General features: G+C 40.7%; 3 protein-coding genes across 4 annotated transcripts; 1 reads left to right on the plus strand and 2 right to left on the minus strand.

The window, feature by feature from the left end:
• Window positions 1-575: 575 nt before the first annotated feature.
• Window positions 576-12,351, plus strand: RB195_005365 (uncharacterized protein; the record flags this gene model as incomplete). Of its 2 annotated transcripts, XM_064177811.1 has the most annotated exons (11): window positions 576-696; window positions 857-1,005; window positions 1,061-1,149; window positions 5,377-5,457; window positions 5,527-5,639; window positions 6,928-7,094; window positions 7,299-7,463; window positions 7,523-7,683; window positions 11,818-11,926; window positions 12,005-12,094; window positions 12,157-12,351. In XM_064177811.1, 11 exons carry the CDS (start codon window positions 576-578, stop codon window positions 12,349-12,351), a joined length of 1,440 nt encoding a protein of 479 aa, XP_064034918.1. The 2 variants fall into 2 exon arrangements, with proteins under 2 accessions (XP_064034918.1, XP_013292231.2); XM_013436777.2 differs by lacking the exons at window positions 576-696; window positions 857-1,005; window positions 1,061-1,149; window positions 5,377-5,457; window positions 5,527-5,639 and adding an exon at window positions 6,769-6,841.
• Window positions 12,352-12,861: 510 nt separating this feature from the next.
• On the minus strand, window positions 12,862-14,019 carry RB195_005366 (uncharacterized protein; the record flags this gene model as incomplete). Its single annotated transcript, XM_064177812.1, has 4 exons — window positions 12,862-12,975; window positions 13,231-13,328; window positions 13,854-13,903; window positions 13,979-14,019. 4 exons carry the CDS (start codon window positions 14,017-14,019, stop codon window positions 12,862-12,864), a joined length of 303 nt encoding a protein of 100 aa, XP_064034919.1.
• A 332-nt stretch (window positions 14,020-14,351) lies between these two features.
• On the minus strand, window positions 14,352-20,324 carry RB195_005367 (uncharacterized protein; the record flags this gene model as incomplete). The annotated part of the gene is made up of 3 exons (XM_013436778.2): window positions 14,352-14,486; window positions 15,517-15,667; window positions 20,128-20,324. The coding sequence occupies 3 exons, from the start codon at window positions 20,322-20,324 to the stop codon at window positions 14,352-14,354; spliced, it is 483 nt and encodes a 160-aa protein (XP_013292232.2).
• Window positions 20,325-25,115: the final 4,791 nt, after the last annotated feature.

Consider the following 25,115-nt stretch of genomic DNA (forward strand, 5'->3'; position numbering starts at 1 on the left):
AAAATGATTCCTGGCCAATGGTGGTATCTCTCAGAGCATTACTGTAATCTGGTTTTGTTGTTTTTGGTATACTTTTGTGATGATGCACTTCAAAGGAAGGGCGCTGTTAATATAAATATAGCTACATATACAAACAGATAAATAATTCTTTTCCTCATTTCTAGCTTTAATCTTGTGGAAGAACAGTGCTTCTTTAGTCAGCTCAATCAGATCGGAATGTTCATGAGTGTATTCAAGGTTCATATGAAGGATAAAGAACATAGCGGAAGGCTTTAATCGATCCTGGCTTGGGATGTACCAAAGCATTCGATTTCAATTCAGAATTTGAAATTTGCAAACGCTTTTCTGGTCCACACAAAGAAAGGCTTGCAGAGACAGTAGTTGTGCCAAATCAGTGTTTTCATCCTCACATACAAACCTGGTAGCAATCTACCGATTCTGGAAAGAGGAAAGGTTTAGTTGACCTAGTAAAAGAATGCATAAAGAAAGACTACACAAAACTTCATGTTGTTTTCTCGTGCTCGAATATTTTAATATTCCCAGATTGGTAAGCACTTCATTTGAAATCTCAAACGATGCTGCAAAAAATTCATGTGAATATAATAGTGGAGAGAAAAGCAGTTATTTGTGCCATATTCATTATCTGCGCGGCAGTTTACCACTACGCAGCACACCACGAGTCGCCGACACCTAAAAGTGAGTTGCTACTTCTCGCTGTTTTTCTCTTTTCTTAGTTTTTCTTCGTGAAACAAAAGATACGGGGAATAAAATAGTATGGAAATATGGGCTTTACTTAAACGCATTTCATGGTAGGAACTTCAAAAAAGTTTCACTACTTTTTATAGGTCTTCTTCAGGAATTTCAAGTTACGTTTACAAACCGAGCTATGCCGAACTTAATATTACAAAAAACTTCTCAGTGTTCGACACATGCAATCTTACAATATTCAATCATCTACACCCTTCACTTCTTCCGTTTTTTCATCCGAATTATAATCCTAAGGCAGTGAGTAACCTAAGACATTTAAAAAAAACATTTTAAAAAACGGTGATATTTTCAGAACTGCACGCACTATGAACCACTCACTTATTTATCAAAAGGACGTTTATACCTTAAAGAAAGAGCGAGGAATTTTCAGTGTAAGGCAAGGTAAGCACAAGTACGTGAAGAGAAAGTTCACAATTATGAAACTGCCAAAGAGCTTGGAAATTTTTAATGCTGTTTTCTATGCGCTAGTAGGTAGGGTTCATGGTGTTGTGAATATCACGGCGGGAACAAAAAGCTCTCATTGCAAATATCTGAATTCGACGGATCAGGAGCGTCTGACTGGTCACTTTATCCAACAGAACACCTCCTTACACTCGTCCGATTAACTAACCAAAAGAGTGAAAGGTGGATTGGAGACGAATTTATAAAATAATGTTACTCTACTACGAACGAGTAATGAATTCCACCTCATTCGGGTTCCTATGGATTCAAAGAGTTGCTTCGTCACACAAATCAATCACTCTGCCGCTGCTGACATATCAGCTTTCTTTGTAAAGGAGTATTTCACCTTTCCGCTGTAATACTTCCAAACTACATCCTGAATCTTGCCTGCAAACGGAGAGGAATTAACACCGAAAATTTCCATGAACCCTACATTCAAAATATCAGAAAGCTACTGCGGCCACGGACTTTCTGTGGTACTCACCTCGCTCGCCATCACTAATCAATGAAAATCAATAGTAGTGGCATTTTCTGTAAAAGTAGAAATGTGTTTTCCTAACAACGGTTTCTTTTTTTTTTCGAATAAATTTAGGCGAAAGATTTCATAGTATTCTTTTTGAACGCGGCAATTCTACATTTGGAGAACATTCAAACTTCATTTTCAAACATTCCTTTGATACCAATTTAATACTGACACAATTTGAAAGCTTTACTCGAGGAATGGGTTCTCTTCCTGTTTTTCTAAACATTTATCACAGATGTTTAACATAAAATGACGTGAACGACAACATCGTACTGATAACGCTAACGTTCCTCGTCAGATCATGTAAACTGCTGGCTACTATCTAATCAGCTGGTTTCATCTGTGTTTCTACTTTCTGAGGAAAAGGTGCAAGGAACTAGACACACGTAGAAGTCATAGAGGTGCGCAACACGTGCAGTGGTCGTGGCTATGAAACGGTTGACCATGACCAATCCGATGCATCCGCAGCACATCTTGCACTTTTTTCACTTGACAAGCGCATTTCTTTGTCTTTCCTCCGCGCTTAATCAATAGATTCAATCAGACACATACCACAGCAATTTGAGCAAACTTAAGTTCGAGATTAAGCGTGGAAGATCGGCATGAGGAAGGAAGGGGCATGAAATGAAATACTTCTACGAGAAAATCAGAGATTTTCTGACGGACTTCGATGTCGACATATACTTGTGCTCTCAATGTTTTATTGTCCATTTCCACCAAAGCTAGGCAGCTCCAAGCACTTCTGTGACATGCTTATTTAGATACTCAGCTGGCCCGTCTTTACTGGACGTGCGTGCCCCAACATCTCCTTCACTCGTTTCGTTAACTAGCCTTTGTCACCCAATATGTTCTCAAGTTTCGTGAGTGACGCTGACGAGGTCCTTGAGCTGTATCCAGCTGAGCTCTGACCTGGTCCACCCGTGTAACGAACACGTCACTCCATCTTGTTGGCGGTCTCCTCGAGAGCGTTTAGCATCTCTTGGGATTCACTCTAGCGTTCTTATTTCATTTATCGTCGATTCTTGATGTGACGGGCCCATCTATGTTTTGCTTTGGATATATATTCCGCTGGGTCGCGAAGATGGGACTTTCCTTCTAAGTGTGAGCTGCGAAGACCGGCTAGGTGTTGAATGCGCCGGTTAAACTTCAGGAGACATCTCTCAAGGGCTCTGTGGGTAGTGAGTAGCTTCCCAGACGTGGCAGCTGTGTCTGCCCACGTCTCCGCTGCGTAACAGAGCGCTGGAGGAACTGTCGAGTCGAACAGATGGGCACACAGATCTTGGACCGTCAGTTGGTCCGTAGCTTCCCTGACGGCTGCGAATGCTGCCCTCATTCTTCTATTCTTCCCTCAAGTCGTTTTCCATGTTCACAGAATGTACGAGGTATACGTATGACGAAGTTCTCACGATTTGGGAGCCTTCAAGTTGTACTCCTCGATCCTCGCAGTAGACGTTCTTCATGAAATGTGTCTTCTTTCTGTTTATTCGCAGTCCTGTTCTCTTGCTTGCTTCATTCAGTTCATTCATTGAGCATCGTTTCTGCTTCACTGGTACTTCTCGAAAAGAGAAGGATGTCCTCCGCAGAAGGAAAGTTGGAGAGGAATCTTCCATCAACATGTTTGCCTCTTTCTTCTCACGAAAGTGATTTCATTATTCATTGCAGTGCAGCTGTGAACAGCTTCAGGGATATAGTATCGCTTTATCGTTCTCTCTTTCCAGTGGGTGTGGTGAGGGAACGGTGGAAAAGCTGTATCTTCGTGTTGTATCGATCTTAGCAATTGGCTAATGTCCTACCATACGAAGCGTCCACACCTTGTTCGACCAGCGCTGACAGCATTGCATTCGTTTCCACGTTGTCGAAGGTTTTCTCATAGTCGACGAAGGTTACAACAAAGGCAGGCGGTATCCCCGACAAACCTCTCTGACCCTCGTAGCGGTCTGAATGTGGTCCATGGAATCGAACCCCTGACGGAATCCAGCTTGTTCATCAGTTTGCTTGTACTTACTGTGTGCGATGCTTGTGTATCGCAGTTCGACACCTAGTGTCACCTCCACGCCACTACGAGGCAGTAAACTGTTGTGGAGGTTCTGTGATATAGTCGCGTCAAAACGACCTGAATGTCAATAAGAAAGGCAGTAGCGACATGGGTGATTTTGCTCACCCTTGGTGTCTGAATGCTGCAAGTGAGAGTCCCGCTTCGATCATAAACGCTAACTCCACCATGCCATTTCAAACGCGGGCGCCTGCGTAGTTGCATCAGGCTTCAAGTCGTTTCGGCGTAATTGTTATATCGTGATAGTATTGTTTTTGCTTTTGCTTTTATATGAATTTGCAATTCTTCTAGCGATGAGCAGAACAAAAACATTCGATGCAGACAGGAATTATCCAAGAGCTTAGTTGCGGATAGTGGAACCTGTGGCAAAAACACTGTCATTTACGTAAAAGTCTGCAAAGCACTGCTACTCACAGTAGCTCGGGAATAGCATTTTGCTCTGGGATATTTCAAAATATACTCGTGAACTTTTTTTTCAGCAGTACCTAAGAGGATAGAAAAAATATAAGAACATTATTTTCAGATGTGTTTTCCACAGGACGGATAGATACTATCAACTTGGAAGCTGGATCAATTTGCCCTCATCTAGAAAGCTACCGTGTGATATTATTGAAACACTCTGTTACAAACTCAATACGTCTCACCAAAAGGGTTTCTTGCACTCGCAAATCTACGAACAAAAGTACGTGGTAGAAATGCTAGGTAATAGGAAAACAAACGCGCGAATGGGTAAAATCTAGCAAAATCTCTACGCTGCATTCCACTATAACGTGCTTGTGTTGAAGGCAGCATACCGCAAATCTGAGGTGTTAAGAGAATTTGAGAGAAAAGCTAAGCATAAAGTTCTAGACTGCGGTATCCAGGGTGTTTCCCCCCATCTCTCCCAAATCGTCGTAAAAACGGTATGGAAGACGCCTTTTTTGCGACGATTTCAGTTGCAATGCGCCACTCTCGTGCGTGGATAATATTCTTTGAGATAACCCTCAAACCCCGGATCCAGAGCCATCAGGATGGTCCTGAGACGAAAAAAATGATTCACTCACAATGATTCACTCTTGTTCTTCTTCTGTAGTTCCAGAGACTTCTACGTTACGAGAATGACGTCCTGAACCAGTATCCAATATCACTTGTCCAGAAGGATAAAAAGGCTTTCTTTGGATGCATTGTTGTCCAATGAAAGTCTGCGCGCAAGTAACTGCAGTATCACGCAGCGGAAATAAGTCGTTTTCAGAATAGAAAATGTCGGTACTGTGAACGATTAATTCAATAAAATAGTTGCATTGCAAATAATTTGCATCAGCAAACTAAACAAGTAATATTGGGGATCCATGGAAAAAGATTAACCATTGCTTCTTTTTCATCGCATTTATCTTTTGAAACAAATATTGGGTCAACAGTCGATAGTCAGCAGTCCAACGAAAACGATGCAAGAACTCATGGCAACTCGGAAAAACCCGGAATAATATCAGTAACCAAAATCAGTGACTGCTCATGTCATTCTACACCATAAATCAAAAATTCTTCGATAGTATTCCTCGAATTTCGTATGTAGATTCCCTTCTCTCCTTTCTAAGATTGCATTATGACTTAGAACACCACGTGCAATATTCTCGCAGCGACCAGACGTCTACCTTATTATATTGGACTCTGTATCTTCTTCTATGGCAAAAAGGTAGACCATGTTCATAGGATAAGATGAAGATATAGTGCTCTTAATAAAAGAACAATACTTTGTCTTTAGATCCCTTCCTAAAACAATAAATTTTTTGAAAAACAAGATGGGTGGCATTTTGATGGAATTTCTGAACAGAGTTGGGCGAAACAGTAAGCCGAATGGCTTTGCACTTGTATTCGGTGAGTTTTCTTTTGCATTTGTTCCAAAAAAAGAGAAACTCTGAAGTCTCACTTGGATAACACGCTTCGCAAATTAATAAATGAATGATTTCTATATTCAGAAATAATGTCCTTGAATTGACTCGATCGCAAAGAAATCGAATTTGAAAAAGATTCGAAAGGTCGAATTTTTTCGAATTGCACTATTTGCGTAATAAAGTTACAACTCACAGCTGCAACACAACACGTCAAAGTCTCATTTTTAAGGTAAATCCATCGAAGGCGCCAGCAGAGCGCTATTCGGACTACCTCCATTAAAACCTGACTGGAATTATAGCACCATATGTGATCAGTATTTGGACAAACACGACTACCACCTACATCAATTTGAAGCACATGGATATAAGGCACATACAGCTACAGAGCATCCATAGCAGTGAGGGCAGCGTTTTCAGAAAACGACGGTATTGGAATTTCTGAACGAATAGATAGGGGAAGGAGTGTAGTTTGAGAATATGCGCGTAATCATGTCCAATTCCTCCCGGTTACAGAAAAAGCGGGTGAAGCTGCTTTGGTTAAATCTTTTTCTCTGACGATGAGATTCATTACGGTTGAGAAAACGCTAGCAACTCATTGTCCAACGCCCTTTATCAACTGGGACAACTTGAATAAGTGACGGAACGGAAGCTCTCTACCCACAGAACTGCGGACGCGTTGCGGATTACCGTCGTTCTACTTCATGTAATGAGTTGCATCGTTGGAATAACGGCATCACACAAGACTGTTTCACGTGTTTTTTTAGAATTACTAGGGGAACTGAGCATGATCACGATCATAGCCTTGAACTACATCGCAATTTCTTTCACCTATTCGTGGAGAAGACCTAACGTCGCCAATTTCTTGACACGCTGCTTTTGATGGATCCACTTTGTGCATTTTAATCCTAACTATTTTAAGTCGATGATTGCTCAAGATGGAAACGTAGGCATAGTCTTCTATCCAAGGTGTCTGGGATTCAACCAAAGTGAGGCGAACCATATGTGGAGGTCATTTCACATTTGTTCTTTTTTCCCTGGGTGCATTGGAAGCCTAAAATATCTCCAGACCATTTTCGCTGCGAATAAAAGAGTCCAAAATTTTACAAAATAGTATGGAGAGGTCTTGCAACGAACGTCACATAGAAATGCTGGACTACATGGAACAGTTCATCCACTCGTATCCGGGTGAGCTGAGAACACGAGCATCTAATTAATCTCATCAATCTAATGACACGAACAATCAGTGCTCAAAAATTGCGTCAATTTTTCAGGAGTTCCAAAAATCGCGCAAATATGGCCAACGGCCTTAGCGCATGGGACGTTGAATGATCTTTTCCACAGTGACACCCATTTTTTGTCATTTTTCCAGAAAAATAGGGAGAAATTAGAAAATGCTTTCGTTTTTTTCATGGGAGATCATGGTCCATGGGTAACCAAGGTGGGTGAAAATTCCAATTTTTCAAATCTCGCTTCAAGTATAGAAAGAAGATTTTATTAGTTATAATTGAATATATGCCGAAAGCACATCGCAGCAGCAGCATGCACGCCGAAAGCGGGCCTATTTCGATATATGGAGTAAATTCTATTAACGTTAAAACTTTCAACAATAAAATAATTGTGCACTTAAATGAACATATTTCAGATTACTACCACATTTTTGGGACGTTATGAAGCAAATAATCCATTTCTCCTAGTAACCATACCAAAACGGTACCGCAACACTGAAATGCACATCCAGCTCAAGGACAAATCTCATCAATTAATGACCAACTTTGATCTACACGCCACTCTTATGGATATCCTTCAGGTATGTTCCACGAAGTAAATAAATAAATAACACAATACACATTCGCTCTAGATTTTCAGATACAACCGCTGTCAAATTTTAGTGATATCTCTTATCGCGATATGCAACCATATAGTAAAGGGTCGTCATTGCTGAGAATATGGCGAGGGGCGAGAAATTGTCGCACATTACCCATTCCACCGCAGTATTGCTTGTGTCAACTCAAGTGGACTGAAGTTAGGTGAGTTTTGATGAAAATAATCATCACCCAGTGGAGAGACAGGAAAGTTCAAGGGTACAGCGGTACTCCCTCCATAAGATGAAAAGTGTTCAAAAAACTTCCTTTCTGAATCCTAAAGACGACGTACCATGAAATTTTATATATTTGTGCCCCTTATTCACAGTATATATACTATACATACTGTCAGTCAGGGACACATTGGGACACAATGACAGTATATAAAGTTCGGGTGCAGATTAATCTAATCGCCCCGAAAAAATGGCGTAATAAACGACCTTAGTTCCAGCGTCAAGCGTGCGTAGAGAATTTCTCAAGAGAGGGTCGTAAGAGGAGTGTCGGAGAGCGAGGAGGGTCGCAAGTCACAGAGGAGAAAAAATGAAGAAAGCAAGGAGTAAAAGACTAGGGGATTATCGATTTCAAACAAACTCATATTAAAGAATGCAAAATGTTAGAGAAATAACGGCGTGAAGTATTTTTTTTAAGATTTTGCCGGTATAATTTCACACCTTCTGGTTCGGGAGTAGCTTGCGGAAGTACTAAATAAATGAAGAACATCCATATTAGGATAAATGCAATGCGTCGTGAGTACGAAGGTAAGAAAAAGAGTGCAAGTTACACAATGCGTTTTGAGCGAAGCCTTGCGGCCCTGCTTTTAAGTAAGCTGTTTAAAAAAATCACTAAGAAAATCGAAAATATTGAGTATGAGAGAAGGAATCAAAGAGTGAGTACCGCTACCCATAGTCTGCTAAAGTCGCTAAAGCTACAATGCTTGATGGCGCAACATAATGAGTCGCCGTTCTTGTTGCGACTGTCAGGAATCAATCGCTGACAAACGTGGGCTTTTGCATTTAGTGAACGAGAGTTAAAAGAGCACATTTCTCATCTGACAGTGACGAGTTTATTATTATCACTCGAAAGAGCAACATCGATACTGTTACTGAGCGAAAAAAGACATTTGCAGGCGCAATTAAGGATGGAATTAATACAAAGTAGGCTCCTCGAGTTTCTGAATACCGACGCTCAAATTGAATTTCATACGATTAAGCTGACTGCGATTTGTAGAGAGAGAGAAATTTCTTTTATATTTCTACAAAGTTTGGTGCTCCTAGCTTTCCTAGTTTTTTCCAAACTTAGTTGAGAAAAATTCTATAATTCGCCTCAAATTTTCGAGCTGCTCTCAACTAGCTTTTGAGGGAACCATAGCACCTATAGAGACCACAATTTGCAGTTGAGGATTTTCGTTGATGCCCTGTCAAAGTTCGAAAGTCAAGATCGAAGTTTTCAACCGCGCTACCGTAATTTTGCAAAAGAAAAGTGTGAAATCTCAGATGTTCGGCAACGCGTCAAAATCTGTGTGACTTCAAACAAGGTGCAATAACTCAATTTGTAGTTCGTAAAGACGAATTCGATTTGAAGCATTTTCTAGAGGGAGATTTGTGCTATAAAAATTTACTTTTGGTTTCTCCAAGGTAGATTTCATTCTCTCAGAAGCTAGTGGAGAAAAAGTTAAATAAAATGCTTAATTTCTCAACTTTTCTTCAACTAGTTTTTAAAAACATCAGGGGAGCTCTGGAAAAGATATTTTAATCGTTTTATAGCGCTAATCTTCCTTTATCAACAAACTTTGTCTTCCCCCGTCACTTCTGCAAACCGTTATTCATATTCATTAACAGCAAGCACTAAAATCCGACTACCTGAAATGTTCTTTTCAGCAACTTTTTTCGGTTTTGCAAAAATCAAGACTCTGGCGGGGATCGAACTATTTATTGTCTATAATGACTATCAATGAGTAAAATTGTATGAGGAAAGTAGAAAATGGCGAGAAAATACTTTTATAATATGATCTGCTTCGGTATCAGTTGTTTTTTTCATTTTGCAAAAATGGGAAAATTCCGGCGGGGATCGAACTCTTAGCCGTTCGCTTCCATTGTCGGGGAGTCAAATTGTTTGTGATAGTAGGAAATAGTATGAACATGGTTATAAAACGTGTTCTCCTTCGTTTCTTGCTGTTTTTTCCATTTTGTAAAAATAATGGTTCCTGCGAGGATCGAATTCCCGATCGTTTGCTATCACCGTCAAAAGAAGAAATGTGTCATCGAATACACGTTGAAAGCTTCCTCATCTTTTCAATTTATATGTGCACATATGAAGTGACTCACTTCTTGTCCTCACAGTGAGCTATCAGTGGCGTCTATATTATATTATATATATTTTTCTTTTACTTGTGTCGCTTTATATTAATATCCATTATAGCACTATTCAGTAATATTTGTTACCAGCCCGAACGTCCGGCTAAAGCCTGACTTCAGGCTTATTTTGGTGTTCGCCCCGCTCGTTTTCACCGACCAACAAGAAATAGCAGTAGCGACATTTTTTGGGAAATTTGAATTGCTTTTTTATCAAAGCTTTACCCATTTTTTTAACCCGAAAACTTACGTATAGATGAATGATTTTATGGTTTTTCCTTGAACTCTCAGTTCTATATTTGGAGAGCAATCCAGCTTGACTTCACGTCTATGTTTCCTTCAAACCTCCACAATTTGAAACATTATTCGAAGTATGAGTCTGCTCTGTTCTCAACTATTAGCAACGAATGATATGCTAACGTGGAGTTACGTGAACATCACTATTGTAGTGATAAAAATAAGGTTCTACGTCAGATCGCGTAAACTGTTAGTTACTATTTATTGCATTTAGGCAGTCGTTTGCACGTATGTTACCTCTTTTGGAAGAAGGATGAAAACAGCGTTAGGGAGACATGCTGGGAAATAGATATGCGAAGGAACCATGGAAACACATTCTACTGCGTTGGGGCTCCCGCGCACTCCGACGCAATGGAACCCGTTCCTCCCCCCTCTAGCTTTCTGGCACCGGCGCACCATTTCAACCCCGTGGGACCCGCCCCACCCCATTTTACAGCCATCTGGCTCCGGGGCACGAATTCGACGTCGTAGTACACGTCTCACCCAATTTTACCGCGTTGAGGTTCCAGCGCACCAAACCGACGCCATAGTATTTGTCTCCCTCTGTGGAATTTCTTGACTGAGACACACGCATACACAGACGCAAACACGTGGCAGAATAAGCCCGTTGTTGTACAGCATGATAGTTTGCAGTTTTGAGAGTATACATTCACATAAAAGTTTATTTATTCTCACTAACATATGAGAGAAACTAACTTGCCTTATGCCTTAGCCAACATACATGTCCAAAGAACTTTGGACAATGGTGAAAAGGTAGAGCGCTCACATATTAGGTGCATGGCAATGGTTCGGCACCCCACCGGTTCAGAGTTTTACATCATTATGAAGTATTTTCGTGACACACAGACAAACACACACACATACACACACACGGACTAAGCGCGTTATTATATAGTATGATATTATATTAATTTGATTTATTTGTTGAGTGTCCAATTTGTTTTTGTTTATTAAAACGAATTTTTCATTGTTATATGAGCGGCTGTGCTAGAAAGAATGACAAAGAAGTGGTCATTTTCTGGAATATCTTCTATGCAGGGGGTCGTTATAAGGAGGGGTTTCTCCCAACTACACGCTCGACCCTTCTTAGTTCCTCCGTTATATGTTCGTTAGAATGCGCCGCCCTTACATTGGTACTGCATCCACAAGGAAGCACACAAGAATTCTAATTCATTCCGTCAGGTTTTGCATGCAGTGAGATTTCGTACACATCTACAGTGCCTGAATGCTTTCCTTTACCATTAAACATACTGAAATATACTTTGTGTGGGAATGTGACAACAAGGATATCACCGAAATGGTTCCGTACATGCAGTGGGAATAAGCGTGTAAATCAATAGAAGGGGCACGCTCTTGGATCTGTTGGATTAGTCACTTCTGATCCATTTTGGGTTGGAGCTGGTTTTGACCCATTCTTTTGGGCAGAACGTGCAAGACGCAAGGATGTTGTGATACCGGTACTGGCATAGCAGAAACAGGGAGTCCGTCCCCTGAGTCCACCTGTGTCTCTGGGCATGCACAACATCCCTTTTGGTCAGAGATTAGCTCTCTCTCTGCCACTTGTGATGCGGCACGTAACCTCGCGATTAACCAGCTGTAATCCTTCTAGTGAAGGAGAGTACGATATCTTGAATAAACACTTTTTTTGAAGACGCAGGATCCTCGAGATCAAACTGGGCGTATTCTTGGCTGAAAATCTAAACAAACTCCTCAAAAAAGAACGATTGGACAAAAAATGCATTCCGCAAGTTCACCACTCGGTAAGTCGCATTCCAGCACTTTTTTCGTGTTTGCACAGCAACAATATGTATTCCCTTACACGACTAGATAACATTTAGACTTTACAAGTGCGTGTTAGAAAGGACACAAATAATGACTTACTGTACGATGTTCGCGTTTACCTCCACCCCTCTCACGGATTATTCTCTGTGAGCTTTAGCCTGTGGCTACCAAACAATTGTTTCTGTCCCTAACAGCTAATTAGTTTTAGGCGCACATTCGCTCCAAGTCTGGCAGTTTTGTAATGGATTCTGGATTTAAACGGGAGGATCAGTACGGCACTCAAGGAAGATGCATATTTGGCAGTATATATGAGCCGATTTGTCAATGTCGAGGACAGAAACATCAGGGATTGCGAAACGAGATCACTAGAAATTTATGCAAAGCTCCTGATCTCAATGTTTAAAATAAGAACGAGAAAAATGGGTAAACTTGTACTTTTCAATAACGTATAACGTCACAAATGCTCAGATATATGAATTGTTTACCGTACTCTCATAAATAATAGCAAAAGGTTACCAGAGTATAGACTTCACTCACTGCTGATTCAAACCGCGGAGGAGTTTACAAAGAGGTAAAAGAAAAGAGACTGCACTTGGAGACACACTGGAGTCAAAATCCAGTTCAGAAAAAAAGAAGCTATGCGTCATCGTTCGCAAACAAGACAGATTCCAAATTCTATCGTAGTCGTAGATTCACTAGGCTCTCCCATACGAAAACAGATTGACCCGAAAATCAACTAATGAAATACGGTAATGAATAAATATGTAGAAAAAAGAAACTTCACACCATTAAGCAAACTAGATGGTCCATGTAAATTCAAATAGATCTATCTTACAAACTTCACAACGTCCACTCTAGCCTCGAATTTCTCGGTAAGCAGCTTTGACGTTTCTACAAAAACTGTCACACTGTTTTAAAAGTAGTATACTACAGCTGATGTACGTCGGATGAGAGCTGATGCCGCCTGATCACAGGCGAAGTCAGTCGCGTCCTCATTCCACCAGAGGTTCCAAATAATTACATTGATCTGTAAAGTAGTGTAAACAATCATTTGATCTGATTGATCTGCGAGAAAAACACAACATTTTATGATCAAGGCTACCTGGAGAGTTCACCGCCGCGCAAACGGCGCTGTTTGCACGGCTCAGCGCTTGACGGTTACTGAACGTTCACAACTTTGCGCTCAATAACCACCAAAAGGCCGCCGTCGCGGTTTTGAACTCTGCGGGAAGCCTTGCTTCTCTTTTAGGTCGCACTCATTTAAAGGCATCACCCCACGAACCTGCTGTGGTACGGATTTCAGGTGGAGTACACGGGATCGTAGATTATGGAGAGAAGGGTGATTCCGTCCATTCCTTCCTAATTGCCGTAAAAAACGGTCTGCAAGATTCAGCGTGTGCACACGGCTGGTGCGCTCCAATCGAGCTCGTTGTAGAAAATAGCACGCCGGAACGCTCGAAACCGTATCTTCCGGGCCTTTTTTACGGCAATCAGGAAGAAATAGACGGAATAACCCCTCTCTCCTTAATGTACTATCCTGTATACGAATACTCCACCTGAAATCCTTCCCACCTCAGATTCGTAGGGTGATGCCTTCAAACGGTTTTAATGGCTTTTGATGTTCGGATATTAACCAGTATCACGTCATCCTGACCTGTGGCTGACTTATATTGCGTGTATGTATGTATTTATGCATGTATGTATGTGTGGGTGTGCATGGTGTGTGGTCTGTGTGGTGTGGGTGCTTTTTATTCATATGTGTATTTTTAAGTTAAAAAAGTTCACGATTTATTCTTGAACCTAATAATTGCTACTTATCGTTAACAATGTGCGGGTGCAGCGCAGTCAGTAAGAAGTTTCGCTGTAGCTGCACGATGGATCATCGGTTCGAAACCGTCCTAATACCAACCAAGTTTTTCGTCTTTCCGGTGTCGATGAATTGGTACCAGACTTGTCTGGGAGGATAAAAACTGATATGAAACATCGGCTAACCAACACAGATCATGGTATACATACGCGCGTTCACAAACCTCAAACGATTCCTAACTAAAAGTAGAATGCGTAAGGGCATTCCTCATCCCGCATTCGTTCCAGGCACATAATCTTTCCATATCTGGCAGTATCGTAACGAATTTTGATTTTGTACGGGAGGATCAGTATGGTATAGAAAGAAAATGCATCTTTGGATTGTATCTGAGTCGCTTTGTCAATGTCGATAGGAGAAATTCTGAGATGTAAATTGTCAGGAATACACATCGCAGTATTGATCACAGAGTTAAATTTCTAGAAACGAGATTTTTACGTACGAAAATTGATTCACCATCAAATCAGCCAATAAAATGTGTTCATAAAAAGCAAATTCATACCAGTAAGCAACCTAAATGCTGTAATCGAGCAAATCTATCACATAAATTTTACAACATCTACTGTATTTTCAAATTTTTCTGGGATCAGTTTTGACGCTTCTACAAGAGCGTTTACGCTGTCTTCAAGGTGATAAACTACTGTTGATGTACGTCGAATGAGAGCTGATGCCGTCTGAAATGGGAGGAATCCATCATTAACTCATTACATCGATGATTTCAAATAAATAGCACATCTTCTAATTCAATAGCGAGTGTAATTCAAACAACATTCTGATCAGGAACATTCTTATGACTCTACCGGAAGCGCGCAAGTCGCGACAAACAACCGCGAAGTCGTCTTGATCGGTTACAGAGCCTTGTGTCTATTGTGTACTACTTTTTAAGTAGAACCAAGATTGTTATTGATCTTTATTCTGGCTAACGTTTCGGTGTCGTCGCCTTCTTCAGAGCCTGGAAAATCAAAAACACGTGTAATCTACTCCTTCAAACGCCTCGTCATCTCACAAGATATGACTTAGCAAACAGAATCGTGAAGAAGAATGCATCGCTGGCGACCAACGAGCTGGCGCCATATCAAAACCTTTGCGGGTTTTGACCTACGGGGTCAGAGACAGGGGCATCGTTACTAGTTAATACTAGCGGCGCAACTCTAACGACTGGTGATCTGCTAACATCGCGATTTTGTGGCTATCAAGGTGAGCGCTATAGTGGTCTGCTTTCTGACGTTGCCTTTGAATAATCTGATTGCTAAGTCATATCTTGTGGGATGACGAGGTGTTTGAGGGAGTAGATTACACGTGTCTTTGATTTTCCAGGCTCTGAAGAAGGCGACGACGCCGAAACGTTAGCTAGAATAAAGATCAATAACAATCTTGGTTCTGCTTAAAAAGTAGTGCACAATCAAACTCGACGATGCCAAGATTCAAAGAAGGTCGAACTTGGAACTTACTCAACGACGTACCTTGTGTCTATGTTCATCTGGATGGTCGCTATGCACCACTGGACGTAGTCTGTCCCAGGCATGTGAACTGCACCAGACGTGCCGCAGTTACCACGCCAAGGATAAGCACCGACAGCAATACTAACTCAAGGCTTGTGTGGGATAAAACCATTATTCCCATTTTGAGCTCTTTTGCTTCGCATTTGTAAATAAGCGCGGGAAAACATAAAAGCAAAAGCAGAAAAATACACGAAATTAGGACCTGCACAGTTGTTAACGTGTTGTCAACACAGTTCTCCATCTCATCCACAGCCTTCATGGTTGGTTGCAATCGACGTGAAGTCATGATCAGTGTGTCGGTGCTCAGAGTCCGCCAGCGCTGCACGAGTTTCTCATCCACGTGAGCACGAGCTCTGTAGTTGACCACTTATCGATTCATCATTCTGACAAGCCTCTGCTAGACGGTATAAATTAGATTTGGAGCAGAATTCTATACAACAAGAATGAAGTGAGTGAGCAAACGAATTAATGACTGAGCCTATGCAAAAATCCACCATCAATTCCATCAAATGTCTGATTTTCTCAGCAAAGGACAATGAAATGCAAGTTACACATTAACTAAATCACATGATTCTGTCTAAATGAGCTGAAGCGTCACAAGAACACTTCTTCATTTTCTCCTTTCCAAGGTCAACAAAAATAAAACAACAAAAAAAGCAACAAAAATACTCATCGAAAAGGAAATTCCACAAGGACCGACGCTCTATCAAGCAATTTCCCTCTCTCTTGCATTCCTCGCAATACTTCAAGTAGTTAAAGTATTTCGCGGAAGAAAAATTGCGTCGACTTTGTGCAGCTCATAAATTTTTCTCGTCAACATTCCTTCGCTTCCTTTCGTTTAATGACATCGGGACAAACGTCGTTTTTGTAGCGCAGAAAGAGCGTTAGATGAGGACGTGAGGACAGAGAAGTCATGGAGACCAGTGCTTTAGCGCGTGTACGATGTTTGACTACGTTTTCCCGGATTTACGACGTAATGTAATGTTCAATTACTGCAATCGTTCTTCATACAAAGTACCGAGTTCCACTCTTACTCATAAGGACCGAAAAATAACTGTTCTAATTCTCTGTGAGGCCTAGCCGCCTAACGCGGCTAAGAAGGTCAATGTTGGGTTCTGAATTAATCTAGTCGAATGTTAAACAAGGACGATTAAAGGCATCACGCCATGGATCTGATGTGATAAGGATTTCCGATGGAGAAACTTCATACGTGGTCGTAGACTGCGGGATCAGAGGTGGTTCTGCTCACCTCTCCTTAATCGTATTTAAAAAAAAAACGGCGTGAGAAACTCCCTTTTTCACGACGATTTCAGCTGCAGCGCGCCACCTTTGTGCATGCGCCGCATCCAACTACGCAGCGGTCGAAAGCCAGTGAGTTCTCCTCGACGGCCTATTCAAGTGAATCCAATAAATAGGTACCTGAGGTGACCAGAACGCGTACATAGAAGAGCGTTCTAACGTTCCTCGTAGGAACTATAGCGGTTCCCACGCCGTTTTTAGGACGATTAGGATGAGTGAAGTGAACCACCCTTGATTCCGCAATCTACAACTCCATCTCTAGCTTTTCCCTCACCACCACGTCAGATTCGTAGTATGTTGACTTTAACAACTATTTTCTAATTTCTGAAAACGGCATCTATAGATAAAATCTCCCTATTTCTGTTTTTAATCACAACATCAGTTATGTTCGCATGAAACAGGCTTCTTCATAGCATTAGAGATTTGCGTTAAAAGAAATCCTTTGCCGTTTATGAGGGATTAATCATTTCATTCTTCTGCCCGGAAATTCCTCTTTTTGCGTTCACCATTATTAATACCTGCATATTCACCACTGCATCCACCTATGAGTTCCTAATCTATTTCCTTTTCTGCTTGAATCTTCTCCGAAAAAAAATGTATTTGAGTCGAACTATCACAGATATCCACGGACGTTTTTCCAGAGAGACCCCTTCCTTACATTTCCCGCCACGAAAATCTCGCTGCGAACAAAAAAAAACATGTCGACCAATTCTCAGCCCCTTCGCAGATTTCAGAAAAGTGTCAGTTCAAAAGTCATCACCGTCCATGTTGTCCGCCAACTTTTTGTTTGCGTAACGCTGCGACGGGCAGAAAAAAAAATCGGTCTTTCACTAAATTTTTTCGCCGATAGTACGAACTGAAGGGAAAACAAAGGCGCGTCTGCGGTCGCAGTTTTTCTGATGCGAGCACCTCAGTCTATTTGTGCAGAATCAATGACGATAAAGACACATTTGGATTTACGATATTTTGTGTGATTTTGCTCAGGCAGAAAGCTGCCCAGGAACAAATCCACTGCATAATAGCAACTGTAATAGACTATGGAAAGAGTAAACTTATCCTTTGTGAGCAATTCAGAGAAGAAATACGGAAAATAGAACTTTTTTCCTAAGCAGAACTCTCTTTCATTTGCCTTCCCAATTTTGTAATGTTATTTATATTTTATCGTATTACTTGTTTCTTACATTTTACTTTTACTGAATTATTTATTTATTCCTTATTTTAAGGTGTTTTTTTTTCTCAACTGGCCAATCTAAACTCAGAAATTTCAACACCTCCCTTTCTCCTATCTGCCACCTTCTCTTCCTTACTCCTAGAGCTATTCCATTTCGCTGGCTGGCATCCTGACCACACAGAAATTCCTTGCGTTCAGTGGAAATTAAGCAAAACTGACGAAGAGAACTTCCCGAAAAAACCTGCCTTCGTTGAAGAAACGCACGGGAAAGCCGCTTAAACGAAATCGCACGCCTTAACGTAACCATCGGAAGTATCCGAGGAAGCAAAAGAACTTTGTGCGGTTAAATACTTAAGCACTGCGGAACAACGACAGCTGACTAAGAAAAAGTGTAAGCAAATAGGAATTAATCCATAAAAAAATGGGGAAGTGCGTCTATTATCAGTTAGATCATTATAAAGTCTTTAGACCCATTTAAGCGCACTTGAGGGCTATCTTTACCGGCTCTTCGACACTTCCTGCGAACAAAAATTTTCCTCAGCTATGACGACCACAAAATAGAACTCACAGATTTCTTCATCTTCTCTTCGAACTCTAGACAAACGGAGTCGAGAAGTGGTGTATCGTATCTCAGATAGAAGGAAGTGGTCAATAGTTGTGCTGATTATATTACAGATAAGCGGCGATTGTGATTAAATTTATTAATAAAATCAAATCTGCTTGGTTTTGCTTCAGGCCTTTCTGCCCAACCTCACCTCAATTTCGGAATATTTTAATCAGACCTGAAGAAAAAACAATGACAACGTTTCCCTTTGTACGTTATTAACTTTCCATACTCATGAACATCTACGCTAAACATTTTCAACGGTAAAATTGAGAAAATCCACTCCACAATCCACAAAAGAATGACAAAAATCTCCAGAGATTTGATGCTACTTTCAGAACTGTCTCCGAATACTTCCCCTGCGTATTTCCGCACAACTTTCAAGAATAGTCAGTCCCTTATGGTACCAAATAAAAATAAGATGACTACAGTAAATTGGATTGACAGTGGAACCTACGCGCTACACCATAATGTACTGGCAACACAGCCACAGATAAACACAAGTCTTGAGCGCATTTTCCAACAACTTTCACACTCTTGTCGTTCTCTTGATTTTTTCTTTTTTACTTCTACAACTGTATTTGCAACGCGTTCTACGGCGAATGAAGAAAAAACTGAGTTTTCTGGACGTTATGCAGTTCCTTTCGAACAAAACTGTCCGTTCACCCGAAAATTAAAGTGTATGGGATCTACGCATGACAGAGTTCTTGTTGCGGTGGACCCTTCCGTCTGTAACATCCTACACTTTGTTGTGAATGATCAATTTATTTGAAATCGAAGTACGACGACCGATAATGGATTTGGCAAAGGGATTCTCGAACATCTGACTTGTCATGCTCGCTTCCGAGTGAGCAGATACCCAAGGCGATCGCAAAGCTAAGTAACCAACCTAAGCATCGTAATCATACGGGATTATTCCCGACATTATGGAAAAAAAATTCCCTAACTTCTCTCAAAATGTTGGAAGTCATCCCAGCGTATTTCATTTTATGACCTTGGCAGTCGATCGAGCGATGGAAAAGTGCCCGATGTACTTTTCAATCGCTAGAGCGATTGCCAAGCCAAGAGGACGAAAAAACACGTGAAGGTCAAGGTATACCATCAGCAGAGGGATGTTGAAAGTATGGGAAACAGATTCGAGGTGAAAATGGAATAGTTGTAATCCCAGAATAAAGATTATTATTACAGTCCTTGCCAGACGAGACGTGCGTGCGACTACGACACGTCGTATTGCAAAAAAATGTTTCAAAATAAATCTTTATTCGGGAAATTTTGTTAAAGTCATCACTCCACGAATGTGAGGTGGTACGGATTTCAGGTGGAGTATTCGTATACGGGATAGGAGACCATGGAGAGGGGGGTGATTCCGTCCATTTCTTCCTAATTGCTGTAAAAAACGGCCCCGATGATACGGCTTCAGGCGTTCTGGCGCACTATTTTCTACAAGGAGTTCGACTGGAGCGCGCCAGCCTTGTGCGGCGCCGCATCTTCCGAGACCTTTTTTTACGACAATTAGGAGGAAATGGACGGAATCACCCCCTCTCCATAGTTTCCCATCCTGTATACGAATACTCCACCTGAAATCTGCACCACCTCAGATTCGTGGGATGATGCCTTTAATTCCAGGTGACGCAGAGAACATCAAATATTCGCTGAATCCAGCTTACTACGTGGAAAAACTCCACACTCTCAGCCAAGACCCAAAACAGAAACAAAAAAATCTGTGTAAAGGGACTTACTCCTGCGGAATCTCAATGGTCTCCGGTTCTACCGCTGTCGTTGTCGTCGGAACAGCTACGTTAATTTCGTCATCATCAGTCTCTGATGCTTCACCTTCGACAACAATAACTTTCAATGACGGAGCCTCATGAGGAATTATGGGGAGTTCATCGTCAGTTTCTGGCGCTTCACCTTCAACCACTACAGATTTCGTCATCTCTAAAAACAAACAATGTTGAGTCTGTTACAGTATTTCAGTATTCAAACTTTGAAAAGAAAAACAAAGCAAAACGATACAGAGAATATTAATTGGTTCAGATATCCAGGTGAATGCAAGCGAGTTTTAAAAGAAACCGGCTGAATGTGGCCTTATGAGAGTGACTTGCTCCGCCACAATAAACCCTAATTTACTGCAAAAAAAAACATACAAATAGAAAAGATACTTATACGCATCTATAAAGAGAAAAGCAGAGTTTTGAAGCAAAATCTGAGAACAAAAAAAGGAGCATCCTAGCTTCTAAAGAAGGCTAATCGACCGATCGATGATAGCGGCCAATATCAGTAGGCTCAAAACAGCGCCATATCAAATGACACCGAGGCATCGCTGAGGTCATAAGGGGGTTTCAAATTCTTGACAAAAGGCCAAAAATCGCCTGAAATCCAATAAAGAGTTTTTTTAAAGATATTTCGGTTAATCAATGAACACATTCTTGTCGTTGTTGTTGTTGTTCTTCTTCTTCTTCTTCTTGTCGTCGTCCTCCTTGTTTTCTGCATTTAACTTTCACGATTGACGAGTCATATATCCATTTAAGTACACATTCATTCCCTCCTCATTCCATTCACTCATTCATTCAATCATCCATTCACTCATCTACTCATCCGTTCAGCGATTCACTTGATGTACAGCGTTCATTTGTTCATTTGATGACGTTTTCACAGTACATCCTCCATCATTCATTTGCCCATTCATTTACGTTCTTATTCATCCATTCACTTAACCCACCAATTCACAGTCATCTGTCTATTAATGCATGCATTTGTCAATTTAGCCATTCGTTTGGTCACACATTGATGCGCTGAGATGTATCTACCACATACATATACATCTATTTATTCTTTCTGTCTTTTTCCTCATATTAAATCATCCGTTCGTTTCGATTTTTCGCTGGCCAAATTCACACCGACCAAAGTTGGATGTGTAAGATCGATCAATTTATCCATGCTGGCATGTTCATAATTCCGTTTTTTTTTTCGTCCATTCACTAAGGTGCTATCTGCTCACTGATCCATCCACTCTTTCATCCATTCACTCATTCACCCTTTGATTAGCTCATGTACTCGCTTACTTCACCGATTTCTTTCGAAGCTTCAATTTCACACTGTTCTATGTTCTTTCGGCGAAAATAGAAATTTTGGATTCGTAGAGAGTATCAATTTATTAATCACATTGGTGTTTTTGTTTATTATTTGGTGTACACAAGGAAGAGAGTGAACAAGCAATGATTTTGAGTTCTATAGGTAACAAAATATAGAGGAACCTATTCATCCCCGTAACAAGTAGCAGTTTCATGATATTCAAGAAATCTCGAAGCAAAGCATTACAGGCCTTAGTAGATTCTGTACACGCGATAGAAAAACGATAAAACAATTTCTACGAAAAAGCAATACGGTGGGATACAACGTTCTGCAGGGAATTTGCGTAGGTTCTGCACGATATGATACACGTACTGATTTGATCGGATCACTAACATTTGTGTGTTGATTGCTAATAAAATTATTTCAATGATATTCGTTTATATGTTTGACTGCGTTCCCATATGAATTCTCGTTTCTAACAATGGATTACACCTAAATCAAGTTAGGATTCTCATTCTAAGTGAGAACTGTCTCAATTGATGTGGATAAGTTTAGAATTAATTTTCTTTGTACATAAAATGTATTTATTTCTGCTTTGTTATTTTTTTTACTGACAATTACTTCTATTTAGTCGAACTAATACAGCTTTACATCTAATTTATAAAATATGTGACAAAAATACTACAATACGAAGTGATGATATCTCAAAACTACATAGGAAGCGAATGAAGCGATAAGAAACACACGTGAGCTTGCCCTGAGGTAAGAAACTACCATTTTTCCTAAACTGTACTGAAATACATCGCCTGAGTTTTGTTCCGTGCATCAGTTTCAGATGAGAACAACGCAATCACTTAAAGGCATCACCCCACGAATCTGAGGTGGTACGGATTTCAGGTGGAGTATTCTTATACGGGATAGTAGACTAGGGAGAGGGGGTAATTCCGTCCATTTCTTCCTAATTGACGTGAAAAACGGTCCGGAAGATGCGGCGCGTGCACAAGGCTGGCGCGCTCCAATCGAACTCCCTGTGGAAAATAGCGCGCCGGAACGCCCGACGCCGTACCTTACGGGCCGCTTTTTACGGGAGTTAGGAAGAAATGGACGGAATCACCCCTCTCTCCATAATCTACGACCCTGTATACGAATACTCCACCTGAAACACGTACTACATCAGATTCGTGGGGTGATGCCTTTAAGATTTTTTCTGCACTCTTCAGGAACCAAACTCAAACTTTTCAAATGAAAACTAATTAGCACATAAGTACAATACATAGAAGCAATTAACGAGTACAACTAATTACATCACAACTATTTATAATTACTACACATGACTGTCAATAGACCTTTGCCAAAGAGCGTTTAACTGCTTCGACGTGTGTTTTGTGTAAGATCCAAGTAAATCCTGTACAGATCACAATTTTTCCTAGCCGATACTCGCCAACGATGGTCAAATCCATGCAGAATATACTAATCTTCCATACAAAGTGCAAATATTACACAAACTTGGGCAAATATTGTGCAGGATCACAGAATATAGACGGAAAGCCCGCAGCACCGTTCAAATTTAATGCGAACAATACAAAACTCAGTCCCGTAATTTCGATTAAATGCGTTTTAGCGAGTTTCAATTGAAATCAAGAATTTCATAAATGATTTGAAACGGCAGCAACGAATGTGGGAAGCAGAGAGTTTAAAGGAGGAATTAGCAGGGAAATCGATAGTGCCTTTGGATTTGAGAGCGGCGAAAAAAGTTTCTGAGAATCAGATACGAGTTTTTAGGGCACATTTCTCTAATGTTTGCATCCAGTTCCTAGAAAATAACAATAGTTTTTTAGTTTTGTCTTTCTCACTGTAGTAGACTAAATAAAATCCCCAATCAGCAAGGATGTGTGAAATTATGTGTGTATTTACATGTGCACGTAACGATAGGAGAAAGATTTACACGGGAAGAGTTAGTGCACGGAAAATGCCGAAAAAAAACCACAAACACTAAGTAAAGCTTATAATGAGCCTATCGAAACATGAGTATTTAAAATAACGACATCAGATTTCGAACAGATCAAAAATTGAGAAACGTGCTACGAAAAGTCATTCACGAAGTTCCTCACCAGAAGTAAGAGGTGATGACCGCGCTGGTCCTTTTGCCGGCGGACTTCCAGTGGCGCTTACGCCCCAAATGCCCTGTCGAATAATCGCGAAATTCTCAGAACAATGAGTATGAATAAGCGTTGCGAGCTGAAACAGGATGTTGTCCAATCCAACCGCAGGAACTTTGCAGTAATACAAGTGATGGCTGAACATTCCTCACGGGAACCCTATTAATGCGAAATTAGTCCTTTGGAGGAACTGAAGAAAATTGCCGCAGATGTACGTATAAGCAGGAGAATATTACTTCTACTATGTAACCATTTAGTTCAAATAAATATCTGAAGCTACTTTGGGATGGTGCAACAGAAGTAAGTCGTCTACAGCTAGCTTTGAGCGAGTTCCTCGAAATTCCCATCGAATGTTACAACAGTTTACTTTTCATTAAGAACCAGCATCAGAGCGAGATTTAATCAGTCGACGACAGATAGTGAGAATTGTAAGAATTTGAAATTTCGGGGAGCATCCATCTTCTCATGGAACCCACTGCTGCAAATAGGATACAAATTTATGCAGTTTGCAATTTAAATTCGAGATATGCAATTAAAACGTGCAGGACTTACAGTTTCCTGCACATTATTGGGACTTTCTCGATAACGACCTTCTATTTTGTCTTCGTTGCCTCCATTGATTCGCAATTTGCTTCGCATTCATGAAAGTTGGAGCCGTCTTATTAGTTTGTTTGGATTAAGATGACCCTGTAGAAATATTGGTCAAGCAGAGTCTTGTCTGGAAAATTCAAGTAAATTTTGTCAGGATGAAAGGGCAGGATAGAAAATAATTGGTTTATACTCAACTATGTTGTCAATGTCGCATTCTACTTTTATTTTCACATTTATCCAGAACAAAATTTTCAAGAACTTCAAATTCTTTTTATTCTTAAGTCCATAAATTATCCATTGAAGCCTATCGTAATAACATTACCACTGCTTTATCTTTTCTTCGTGGTGAACCCCAGAACTGTGACAGAAATTTTCAGAGCGATGAGTTTCCAGATCCGTAGTGATGTCCACTTTTTTTCGTTTAAAATTCACAGTTCCGTGACTGATAAGATCAATTGCTCCGATCGAGTTAACGACAGTGCGGCGATGTGTGCGCGGCAATTTTGAAGTCGCACTCCCTCAATACTGATAGCGATCGGTGTCGACTTTTCTTCTTTGATAACCGCACAGAGATATACCGAAATTTGTCCTTTTTTTTCATTAATTCAACAATCTACGGGTGTACTGCCCATCATCTTTTACAAATGATCCAACCGAAATAAAACCGACCAGTTTGTGAAGAAAAAATCGGAACGCCGGCAGCACCATGTGGAGGAAAAGTATAGAATTAGAGAGGAAAATGATTTAAAATAGCACTTCTGCTAAGTAACAACAGTTCGCTTGAAGGTGCGAAGCGTTGTTGCATAACATCCTCAAATACCTCAATCTGTAGGATCTGATCCAAGAGTTCTACGTAGTGGACGAGTCCTGCCGGCAAAAATATCTGCTACTCCTCCTTTTCC

Source organism: Necator americanus, chromosome I (assembly GCF_031761385.1).
Source record: "Necator americanus strain Aroian chromosome I, whole genome shotgun sequence".
Taxonomy (NCBI): Eukaryota; Metazoa; Nematoda; class Chromadorea; order Rhabditida; family Ancylostomatidae; genus Necator; species Necator americanus.